The sequence below is a fragment of the Garra rufa genome, chromosome 20 (genome assembly GCF_049309525.1).
Source record: "Garra rufa chromosome 20, GarRuf1.0, whole genome shotgun sequence".
NCBI classification, from domain to species: Eukaryota; Metazoa; Chordata; class Actinopteri; order Cypriniformes; family Cyprinidae; genus Garra; species Garra rufa.
In genome coordinates this window covers 37,630,654-37,644,215 of record NC_133380.1, presented here as the reverse complement: position 1 = coordinate 37,644,215, position 13,562 = coordinate 37,630,654, and the positions used below count along the sequence as shown (strand labels likewise).

Sequence of the window (13,562 nt, the reverse complement as noted above, 5' to 3'; positions counted from 1 at the left end):
TATACATATACCTCTGTCTGTCTATATATAAAATGATATAAAATGATCTATGTATAAATATCAAAAATTATATATATATATATATATATATATATATATATATATATATATATATATATATATATATATTATTATTTTAATTGTTTTAATTATTTATAAATACATTGTTCATCTATCTATTTATAAATGTGTTTATGTACATACAAACAAAAATATATATTATTTTTATTTTAGATTTTTATAATATATATATTATTTATATTTTCTATCTTTATATATATATATATATATATATATATATATATATATATATATATATATATATATTTTTTTTTTTTTTTTTTTTTTTTTTCCTTATTTATTATTTATATTATCTATATCTATTTGTCTCTCTTTTTATTATGTAGTATATTTATTGTATTATTTATATTATGTTATATCTGTCTTTTTATTTTTAGAATATATATATATACACACACATTCTATTCTATTCTATTTTCTATTCTATTTGTTTATTTTAGCGGATGCTTTGACTCGAGTGGATGGCTCACCGCTCCATTACACCAACTGGCGCTCCAAAGCTCCAGATGCCAATGACATGAGGGCTGATTCATGTGTAACTATGCGAGTTTCAGATGCCGTGTGGCAGTTAACCGACTGCACTGAGAGACTGGGCTTCATCTGCAAAACCTCAACAGGTAACACCCATAACTTTTAACCTCACGACCACAAACCGCCAGCGGAAGCTCAGGACAGACCCAATCCTCTGATAACAATACCAGAAAATAATTGGCCTTAAAACAGCAGCATTTCTTTGTTGCAATAAATGTTCTGCATCATTTATGCACCAACTTACATAACAAAGTATCTGTTAAAAAAATAGTTGACACAGATCAAGGCCATCATAAACTCACCCTCATGTGTTATGACCTACTTTCGTCTATGGTTTTGAAAACCAAGGCTGAAGGTGACGTTTGAATGGTTAATACTTTAATTCAGAAGTTTTGCTTTGTTTTGCATTACAGGTGCCATCAAAGAGGTAGAAGTGGAGCCATTGAAAGGTTAGAACAAATTTTTTAAATAACATTTTAATGCAAAGTGTATTGAATCATACTTTTGAGGAAGTCACGTCTTTTTATTAATTTCCTTTCTTCTCTGTCAGCTCTTTCACAATGCTATCTACTCTCGGTTCCTCAAAATTGAGTATACCTAAAGTACTGTGTAATTTGTCTGACTATACTGATTATAGACAGTAGTCAGGTGTCATTTGGAAACTGATGAGAAACCGTCACAAAATACGAGAAGGGCTGAATTTTGACAGCAAATTTTGGTTAGGTTTTAGTCATAGACTGAAATGCCAATTAGTTTAAGTCATATTTTAGACATCTGAATTGTTTTTAGTTTTAGTCTAGTTTTAGTCGACTAAATATCATAAGATTTAAACCCATTTGATTTTAGCCGGCTAAATCTACTATAGATTTAGTCTGCGAAAATCTAACGGGTTTAGTTACAGTGTAATGCATTTAATAAACATTTCTCTAAAATTACCGAACTCATTATGTAGGTTTCATATTAAGGTTTTATCAAGATAGACACAGATTTAACTGCTGTGATATGCAACATGCTTTCATATTAAAATGAAATGAAACCACTTCTCATAAAGAAACAAGAACATATAGGCTAATTATGCCTTCTTTATAACAACTTGTTTACCACATTCTACATTCTTTCAAGCAGACATTTATTTATGTAAATAAATTTAGATTAATCTTTATTAGGGTTACTAAAGTGACTCAGTCAAGAGCAGTGAGTGATTTTCTGTCTTTCTTTTGTTGCTTGCTTAACATCAATGCCACAGACAGCAACTAAATTAGGCTGCTGTCCCTTTAAAACCGAACGCACAGATTCAATGTAGCCTACGGATAGTCTAGCAATTGTTTATGTTCACCTAAGATGTAACCGAGTGTGTTTGCATGAATACTCATGAATTTCTCAGTTCATGAGACGCGAAAGAGTAACTTACTCGTGTCGTGTCGTGTGTGAGAGGCACTCAGAAAGTAAGTATTCATACCCTTAGTCTGTCACTGAGCTCTACAGGCAGTTATCTTGACCTCAGGATTTGGTTTTTGCTCTGATATGCATTTTCTGAGAGGTGTGTGACTGTCTAAAACAAACTCATTCAAATGAATTTGCCACAGTTTAACTCCACTCGAAGTGTAGTAACATCTAGAAGCAATATGAATGCTCCTGAGCTAAATTTCGAGTGTCCCAGAAAAGGGTATGAATACTTATGCAACGGGATCTTTTCAGATTTTTATTTTTAATAAATTTGCACAAATGTTAAAAACCTATTTTTTGCTTTGCCATTATGGAGTAGGGAGTGTAGATTGATGTGGGAAAAAAGTAATTTAAAGTAGTTTAACATAAGGCAGCAACATAACAAAATGTGAAAAAATGAAGGGGTATGAATACTTTCGCAAGGCACTGTATATAAAAAAAATAAAATGAACTTGACATTTAAGACTTGCCCCGCCAAAGTAATGGCAGGGGAAACACTGCAGTTCATATATGTACGCATCTAACCTCCTCACCCCGCAGCAGAGTAGTTCTGAATGAATCTCCTCCGAAATCGTCCCTCCCTAACCTTTTCGTCTCGTTTTTATTCGTTGACGAAAATTTCAATAGATTTTTGTCATAGTGTTTGTACTTCAGAACAAGTTTTCGTTTCATTATCGTCTCGTTTTCATTGGTGAAAAAATGTTGTTGACGAAAATTATTCGTCAGCGAAATTAACATTGGGCTGCACTGAAACTCATCTGTGTCATTTTCTTTCCAGGTCTGCACCAAGGTGTGATCTCAGCAGCTGCGTTGGTGGCCATTGTGCTATTTGCAGTGGTAATTGGATCATTGTGGCTACTTTACAAGAGAAACTCTCTGTGCAACTTAAGGCTTCCAACGTTTGGCAGCGTCTATTACAGACAGACAAGTTCCCTGGAGAACGACCAAGACGACAATGTTTTACTTCCAGACTTAGAGACACAAGCAGGGGACTAGCGTGCGTTTGTGTGAGCGTATAGGTGCGTGTTTTCTGTTTGTGTTTGGGGTGAAAGTGTGTTTGTCAGGGAAACTTTAGTAGGAATGATGAAGATAGTTGAGTTGTCTGTCTGTACTGTAGCTACAGGAGGATACTGTGCACATACCGGTACGGTATACATCATAGGACATCCTCAGACCTCAGTCTTACAACGACATGGCGTCATGCCTCAGAGTAAAAGGCTTCAGTCACAGGACAAAACAGCATCGTGCCTCAGACTGAAAGGCTTCAGGTCTCAGGAAAAACGACGTAGGTGTCAGGTCTGGTACAATTAGACATTGGACGAAACAGACTCAGATTAAAAGGCATCAGACAAAAATACATCAGGTGAAACGGACGGACAAAGTTAACCTTACGAAAATTAACTATGGTTTTACTACAGTGAAAGTGAAGAAACATGTTTTTTTTTTTTTTTGGTGTATTGATTACCATTTGTGACCCTGGACCACAAAACCAGTCTTAAGTCGCTGGGGTATATTTGTAGCAATAGCCAAAAATACATTGCATGGGTCAAAATTATAGATTTTTCTTTTATGCCAAAAATCATTAAGAAATTAAGTAAAGTTCATGTTCCATGAAGATTTTTTGTAAAATTCCTACTGTAAACATATCAAAATGTAATTTTGATTTGTAATATGCATTGTTAAGAACCTAATTTGGACAACTTTAAAGGTGATTTTCTCAGTCTTTTTGATTTTTTTGCATCCTCAGATTTCTGATTTCAAATAGATGTATCTCGGCCAAATATTGTCCTATCCTAACAAACCATACATCAATAGAAAGCTTATTTATTGAGCTTTCATATGATGTATAAATCTCAGTTTTGTCAAATTTAACCTTATGACTGGTTTTGTGGTCCAGGGTCACATTTGTGTAACCATGGTTATTTTTTGTAAGGGTAACTTTGGTACTATTTTGCAACACACAAGCTAGCTAGTTGCAATATTATGCAATATTATAAACTTTTTAAACATACACACAATACTCGTGAAATGCATTTTCTCCTCTGTAGTCAATTAAATTATTTTAGCATTTAATGACATAGTTCTTCTTGGTTTCTTATTTTCTGACACTGAAATAGATCATTTTTAAATAAAAAAAAAAGAAACTGCGGTTTGTTGTTGGTAAATTTACATTTGTGAATATAAAATTTACAAAGAAAATAAATACGTTTATTCTGAATCACAATGTCCTAAAATCATGCCTTTGATAGTAATTGATACATCTAGCTGGATATTATTATTAATATATGAACCAACATTTTCCCAGAATTGTTCAGTATAGTGACCAAGTCCAGAATAAATGACGTTTCACACCACTTTGCTTGTTCTGAACGGCAGGCGTGACGACGTCACACTCCACCTGAGTCTGTTTCACCTTTTGTCTTTTTGTCTGATTCCCTTTTAATCTGAGTCTGTTTAGTCCGATGCCTTTTAATCTGTTATATCCGATGTCTAATTGTACGAGACCTGACGTCATTTTTCTTGAGACCTGAAGCCTTTTAGTCTGAGGCATGACGCCTTGTCATTGTATGACTGAGGTCTGAGGATGTCCTAAAATGTACACTGTATACCGGTCTTATAAAGCCCCACAACAGTACATTTTAAAGCATTATGAAAGGGATATTCTTTAGTGATAAATGGGGCTCTCGTATTCAGGACCACAACAGAATTCCTCTATACGTAAGTTTAAATGGGACAAATTGTTTGCTTGTTAAGTGTGGTTTAATATTGATAAGGTGATAAGGCCTGTTCACAGTAACACAAATGTTTGGACCACTGTGTAAAAAACTGTTTGAATTGCAGTATGTTGCACTTACCGGAAAGCAGAACTAAGTGATTTCGCATTTCTGACACCTGCTTATCATGGTGAAGAAAAGAAGCTAGTTCCAGATAATTTTCTTCGCAGTGCAATGGGACTTTCTCTGTAAATTCCATCACGTTTTTTGTTTATCTCACTCATTTTTGCGTCAAACATTTGTCGTTTTGTGAACAGGCCTTTGAAGTCAACATGAAATCGACCCAACTGACTTTTTCATAGAGTTAGTTCACCCAAAAATGAACATTCTGTCATTAATTACTCATCCTCATGTCGTTCCAAACCCATAAGACCTTCGTTCATCTTCAGAACACAAATTAAGATATTTTTTGATGAAATCCGAGAGCTTTCTGACCTTGTATAGAAAACTGACACGTTTAAGGACATCGATAAAATAGTCCATGGACATCAGTGGTTCAACCGTAATGTTATAAAGCTATGAGAATACTTTTTGTGTGCAATGAAAACAAAAATAACTGTCAGTCTCACAGGAATATCAAAGTGCATGAGTGTGTTGCAGCAAAGACTGACACGAAAGAGAAGAAATTGTTGAATAAAGTTGTTATTTTTGTTTTCTAGGGCTGCCCTCGACTAAAGATTTTTCATTAGTCGCACATTTATTAATAAACCAATAATGAGCCTTTAATTGCCTAATTGCCTACATAGCCTAATATAAGCACTCAAGTGCACGCAAAAAAGCTTGCCATAGATTTAACAATTATAAATTTGTGTAGGGAAAAACAGCAAGGAGACTGCATTAAGGTTTTAATCATTTATTGATAAACTAGTGCTTCCTTCGGTTTCAGCTTAAGAGATGAAGTTGGCGACACTGAATCGTCATCTCCGCTGTAGTGATGTGCCTGTATGCCTGTTTCATACTAATTACGTAATTTGAGAGTATTTGTTTTTTATTTGAATTGGTTCATTTGAAAGTAGACATTTCACTCTTTATAGATATATTTTTCATGTCTGTAAGGCAAGTATACACAAAGTTTCAAAGTTCCACGCACAAGACCGAGACGGCAGAAAGCGCATCCTGTTTGTTTTCATTATTTTACAAAAGCGCAACATTTTGTTGTTATTGTGAGTGCACACAAATAATCGTATAGTCTTTACAGATTCGAAAGATGTATTGCTTTTATCTGTATGAACAAAAATGACGGAGTATTTTAAGAGCAAGTGACCGCAGCGTGCTATTGTTTAGCTTCCACAATCCGCACAGACACTTCAGTAGCGCACGTCTTTACACATTAGATTGAGTGGACTTGTAAAGTTGCTACTACATACATCTTTCAGATGAAAAGCAATATTTGAGGTTGATGAATGATAGGTGAGCATTTGGATGTCCTGTCCGATGTACTATATTACCACATAGACCAGCCATGAACAATCTGTCCGTCACGGACTGCGTGACTCCACCACTTCCTAATGGTTAGTTGACTATTAGGGGGCAGCCCTATTGTTTTCTTTGCACACAAAAAGTATTCTCTTAGCTTCATAAAATTACAGTTGAACCACTGATGTGACATGGACTATTTTAACAATGTCCTTACCACCTTTCTAGGCCTGTCTATGCAGGCTAAGAAAACTATCGGACTTTGTCAAAAATATCTTAATTTGTGTTCTGAAGATGAACAAAGGTCTTACGGGTTTGGAACGACATGAGGATTAGTAATTAATAACTGAATTTTCATTTTTGGGTGAAAAATCTCTTTAAAAGTACATTCAGGATTTTTATCCTTGTTAAAAGTTGTATACATAAGGAAATAATATTTTGGAAATTATGTTTTACAAAAACACACAAAAAAATGTGTACCTTCCATAATAGGCACAAATTATATCAGTATCTAAAAAAGAGAGAGATCAAAATATAAAAACTTGCTCCACTTCTGAAACAAAATTCCTTTCACATGACATCACCAAGGCCACTTACATTTTAACCAATGGTTGCCTGGCAGTGTGTCAGGAGGGGAGGAGTCATTCACAGTTGATTCTTTGCAAACGGTTTGATTGACAGGCGATCTGACCAGTCATAATGGTGAATCCGCCATTTTGTCCGAACACAAAATAGACAGGAGAGGAGATTAACTTCGGTGGATTTAAACTTAAATTTTCCGCGGTTGAAATAAACGTTCTGATGTTCAATCATGTTTATTTAATTCTAAGTGAGAGCAGCATTGCTTGCCAGACATAGCAACACTAACTAAGCAGGGCGGGTTTTTGTGAAGGGTCAGTTGACTGTGAACTGTTGCATGGAGCAGATCTGAAATATCACATTACGAAAATAAAAGGGGTTGTGGGTGTCATTTCATGTTGACTTTTAGTGTTAAGGCCCATTCACACCAAGACTGTTAACTATCCACATTGTTTTTCCCGTAAGAGTGGGCACAGCCATTTGTAAATTTAATGGGCCTGTCTTCCGGTCTTATCTGCATCCAGCTATTTTTAGCTGCACAAAACACCTTGTTTTGCTACTTGATACTGCAATATCCATATTACTTTAATGTATTTTCTTAATTATGAAGATACGTTTGTAGTGCAAACAGTTTTACAGTTGTTATTCTTCCTGTTATTTCCCTACAGCAGCTAATGAACTAGAATTAGTTATAGCTGTGGTGTGTGCAGTTCTTTAATACTGAGAACCATTTTTAGAACTATATCATTATCTTTATCATTCTAAGGCAGAAGTAAGACTTACGGTTTAGCCGCTATAGAGGGTTTGCACTTACGTCACGGTTTAGTCAGTTACCCGGATGCGTGGCCATAATGGAAATACTCAGATGTGAACATCAGCATGGTTAATGTACTACTGAATACGTTGTTCTGCTAATTTATGCTGTCTTAACCACGGAGAAAACATGTGGAAGCTGCTAAATCATATAGAGAAGGACTTGGTAAGCAGGAAATGGTGCAATATTTTGACAAACTAAAGTTAATAAGTGGTAAAGATACATACAAGCAGTATTAATTAAGATATTAGGTTAATGTTTCATCTACCTGACTGGAAATTATAAGAAGAAACTCAAATGTTGTCAAGATTCTTACCGTGGAAATGCTGGTTCAGTTTGGCCAATCACAAACGCCTTTTGTTCCTCACAGTTTTTTGCACTCTTCTCCTTGATTTGTTATAATTTTTGTCAGTCTATAATACTCCAAATGGTTTTCCCAATCTGTCCAATTAGTACAGCCCAAAACATGACAATTCTTGACAATTTTCAGCAGCGATAATCAGCTAAATTTGCTAGTTTTGTTCGGTTAAGTGGCATTGTTTACGTTCAGTGCCGCCAATATGGCCGATTGATGACGCATCGTGAAAACACTCTATTGGTGAAATAACGAGAAGAATAACAACATAAAACAGTAAAACTGTTTGCCCTATACAGTGAGGGTGCTGATTTTGTACGTTTGCCCACTGACAAAGAAATGATCAGTCTATAATGTTAATGGTAGGTTTATTTGAACAGTGAGACAAAAAAATAACAAAGAAGAAATCCAGAAAAATGCATTTCAAACAAGTTATAAATATATTTGCATTTTAATGAGTGAAATAAGTATTTGACCCCTTGGGAAATCATGACTTAGTACTTGGTGGCAAACCCCTTGTTGGCAATCACAGAGGTCAGATGTTTCTTGTAGTTGGCCACCAGGTTTGCACACATCTCGGGAGGGATTTTGTCTCCTGCACTCCTCTTTGCAGATCCTCTCCAAATCATTAAGGTTTCGAGGCTGACGTTCAGCTCCCTCCATTTTCTATGGGCTGGGCCACTCCAGGACTTTAACGTGCTTCTTCTTGAGCCACTCCTTTGTTGGAATACCCATCCACAACCCATTTTCAATGCCCTGGCTGAAGGAAGAAGGTTCTCACCCAAGAATTGACAGTACATGGCTCCGTCCATCATCCATTTAATGCGGTGTAGTTGTCCTGTCCCCTTAGCAGAAAAACACACCCAAAGCATAATGTTTCCACCTCCATGTTTGACGGTGGGGATGGTGTTCTTGGGGTCATAGGCAGTATTCCTCCTCCTCCAAACACGGCGAGTTGAGTTGATGCCAAAGAGCTCGATTTTGGTCTCATCTGACCACAACACTTGTTGTAGGATTTCAGTCCTTCACGGCATAGTGTGTTACCAATTGTTTTCTTGGTGACTATGGGACTTGAGATCATTGACAAGATCCTTCCGTCTAGTTCTGGGCTGATTCCTCACCGTTCTCATGATCACTGAAACTCCACGAGGTGAGATCTTGCATGGAGCCCCAGACCGAAAGAGATTGACAGTTATTTTGTGTTTCTTCCATTTGTGAATAATCGCACCAACTGTTGTCACCTTCTCACCAAGCTGCTTGGTGATGGTCTTGTAGCCCATTCCAGTCTTGTGTAGGTCTACAATCTACAAACAGCTCTTTGGTCTTGGCCATGGTGGAGAGTTTGGATTCTGATTGATTGATTGCTTCTGTGGACATGTGTCTTTTATACAGGTAACAAGCTGTGATAAGGAGTAGTCCCTTTAAGAGAGTGCTCTTAATCTCAGCTTGTTACCTGTATAAAAGACACCTAGGAGCCAGAAATCTTGCTGATTGATAAGGGATCAAATACTTATTTCACTCATTTAAAGTGTGTTTTTCTAGATTTCTTTGTTGTTATTCTGTCTCTCACTGCTCAAACAAACCTACCATTAATCAAATAATTCTTTTGCTCACTGTAAACATGTATTCATATTAAGATAATACATTAAAATAATATGGTAAGACCAATCTGCAATATCAAGCAGCAAAACGACCTGTTTTGTACAGCCAAAAAATAGCTGGAAGCAGATGATACCGGAAGGCACACCCATAACATTTGTAAACGGCTGTGTGGATAGTTATCGTCCCTGCTGTGAACAGGCCTTTCGGCTTCAACTTTTGCAACTGTTCAACAATGCAACTTTCGGATCTCTATGATCCTTCTATCCAGGATGAGCTGCTCTTTTGAAGTCTTTAAATAGTTCATCTATAGCAGGATGCTTGTTCTCACAAGTAGTTAGAACAATAAACTACTATCAAACAGAGTCCAGCTATCCAAAATAAGCCACAGCACACCAGAGCAAAGCAGAACAGCTTGGACATGAGTAAATGTTTACCTTGCACCGCTGGTGGTGTTATCAGTATTACAACCTTATTTGAGTATTGTTTTCTCTCCTTTGATATCTGCAACTGGTTGTGTTTGCTAGGATTACATGTTTGTTCTTGATATGCACCTTACTTTTGCACAGTTCCCAGAGCACCGGAGCCCTGTTGTTGTTGTTGTTGTCATAAAGGCCACGGATGCACTTCAAATTCTTATTTTGTGGTTTAAAAAATGTTCATCTTCATTTCATTGTGTTTGCTTGCTGATTGTGCTTCATTTAAGAAGAACCTTGTTTTTAATCATCTGTTGTTAGTCTACATTTTTGGGAATAGGAACACACACACAAAGACTGTTCATTTAAGTTTCAGAAATCCCCTCTGTACTTCCTGATAAGCCATGAATATGAAACCACCTTGTATATTAGGTCATTTTTCTGCGGTGATGAGTGTGCTTATGGTTGTGAGAACTGTATGGCAAGACAATCAAGGCTTCATTGTTTTTTGGTTGCTTTTAATCTTTGAAACAGATTTCATATATTGGTAATCCATGTTGATTCGAAGCAGTTATATAATATACAGTAGTTTCTTTGCATTCTGAGCTTTCTTATTACTGTAAGACTGTGTATTTGTGTGTGTTTGCTGTGTGTGTGATTATGTTTAAAGGGTCTGCATAGTGTTATTGTGTCACAGTTTACATTTTGTTCTTTTCTTGTTTATCAGTTTTTCTGATGAAGTTAAAATTGTCAGTGTAACTTTTGAGAGTTGTTTTGTTTCTTCTTTAGTTTTTGAGAACACGTGATCAGATAAATGTGACCAAATGTATTTTCAGTATGTTCCGTGATTTAAAAAAAAAAATGATTAAAAACTCTGTAGAACTCTTGTTGAGTCAAAGAAGTTTTAAAAAGACTTTTAAGCAGAGAACTAAGAAAGTATGCGATGGATCTGTACCCAAACACACTTACTTTGAATTATGAGTAACAAAAAAACACAAATCACTATTTGAAAGATCATTATATTATATTACAAAACAAGAAGTTGACGTTAGTTTTTGAGGCGTCTGTGTGACTTTGTTCTTATGAGGAATTTGCTTCCAACGTTAAACACACAACACAATAGTCCAACAGTCTCATACACAAAATGCAATATTACGAATAACAAAAAAAAACAGTCCAGAATTGGGGGATAAAAGCATTCAATAACAATAATATAAACTAAATAAATATTAATATTAATTAATACAAAATTTAATAAAATAATAAAATAATTATTTAAGGTTTATTTTATATTAAACCTCTCTTTACTGACTCCCCACACTAAAATAAAATTTAAAAAATTATTAACATTATAATATTAATTGTTAAATAATTGAATATTAATTATTGTTTTAAACCACTTTTACTGTCTCCCCACACTAAAATTAATAAAAAAATGTATTACCATTATTATTAATATTTTTTAATTAATATTTAATGATAATCAATCAAATTAAATATTCAAATAATATTAAAATTCACATTAAAATTCATTTTAAAAAAGGGTTATTAACATTATTATAAATATATATTTAATAATAATAAAATTATTATCAAAATATTGAATATTAATTATTATTTTAAACCTAATTTTACTGACTCTTCATACTAAAAGTAATGTTTAAAAAGGTATTAACATTATTATAATATTTAAAAATTAATAATCAAATAATTAAATATCAATTATTTTATACCTCTTTTTGCTGATTCCCTACACTAAAATTAAAAAGGGTTATTAACATTATTATAAATATTTTAAAAATAATATTAAATAATAATAAATTAAATAAAATAATAAAATAATTGAATATTAATTATTATTTTAAACCGCTTTTACTGACTCCCCGCACTAAAAGTAATTAAAAAAAAAGTTATTAACATTATTATAATATTTAAAAATTAATATTCAATAACAATAAATACTATTGAATTAAATAATCAAATAATTGAATGTTAATTATTATTTTAAAAGAAAGTCTTTTTACTGATTCTCCACACCAAAATTACTAAAAAAAGTTAATAAAAAGTAAATAAAATAATCAAATAAATAAATATGATTTTAAAGCTCTTTGTACTGACTCCCTACGCTAAAAGTTATTAACATTATTATAATATTTCAAAATTAATATTCAATAATAATAAATACAATTAAATAAAATAACTGAATATTAATTATTATTTTAAACCTCTTTTTACTGACTTCACACACTTAAATTAATAAAAAAAAGCTATTAGCATTATTACAAATATTTAAGAATTAATATTTTTACTGACTCCTACGCTAAAATTACCTGAAAAAATTATTAGCATAATTATAATATTTAAAAAATTAATATTAATCAAATAATTAATTATTAATTATTTAAAACCTCTCTATATACTGACTCCCCACACTATAATTAATAAAAAAGTTAACATATAATAATAATACAAATGATACAATTAAATAATCAAACAATTAAATATTAATTAATTAAAAGCTTTCTATACTAAATCACCGCACTATAATTAATAAAAAAGTTAACATTATTATCATATTTAAAATTGTATGTTAAACATAATAAAAACGACTAAATTAAATCATTAATATTTAATTTTTAGATTATGTAAAACCTCTCTATAGTGACTCTCCACACTAAAATTAGTTTTTAAAAAAGTTATTAACATTATTATGAATATTGAAAAAATAATATTTAATAATATCAAATTAAATAAATAAATAATTTAATATTAATTATTATTTTAAACCTCTTTTACTGACTCCCCACACCTAAAGTAATTAAAAAAAAAGTTATTAACATTACTATAGTATTTAAAAATTTATATTCAATAACAATAAATACAATTAAATAAAATAACTGAAAATTAAATATTATTTTAAACCTCTTTTTACTGACTTTGCACACTTAATTTAATAAAAAAAAAGCTATTAGCATTATTACAAATATTTAGGAACTTATATTTTTACTGACTCCCACACTAAATATATAATATACTCCCACACATAATTATAATATTTAAAACATTAATAATAATTAATATAAAATAAAAATTACTAATAATTATTCATTAAAATTAATAATAATTAAATTAACAAATATTAATTATTTAATCATAATAATATTTTATACCTCTCTATACTGACTCCCCACACTATAATTAATAAATTAACATTATTATCATATTTAAAATTGTATATTAAATAATAAAAACGAAAATGTACATAAGACAGGGAACATCATAAGGCACATCCACCACAAATACTATAAATAATCAACATAAATATTATACTTTCAACAATATAACAAGAATAAGGGAAAAGAAAAACAAAACACACACACACACACACACACACACACACACACACACACACACACACACACACACACACACACACACACACACACACACACACACACACACACAAAGAGCAAGAATCAATAGAAAAAGAACAATCAAATAAAGTATATTTAAAGTATAAAAAGTATAAAGTATATTAAAGTATACACAAA

At 32.6% G+C, this 13,562-nt stretch overlaps 1 protein-coding gene across 1 annotated transcript in view; it reads left to right on the top strand.

Moving 5' to 3' along the window:
* pla2r1 (phospholipase A2 receptor 1) overlaps positions 1 to 3,054 on the top strand; it is a 55,218-nt gene extending 52,164 nt beyond the window's left edge. Inside the window, exons 28-30 of the mRNA XM_073826153.1 lie at positions 522 to 698; positions 1,026 to 1,061; positions 2,837 to 3,054. Coding sequence (XP_073682254.1) covers positions 522 to 698; positions 1,026 to 1,061; positions 2,837 to 3,054 — 431 coding nt within the window. The remainder of the gene's footprint in view (positions 1 to 521; positions 699 to 1,025; positions 1,062 to 2,836) is intronic.
* Positions 3,055 to 13,562: the final 10,508 nt, after the last annotated feature.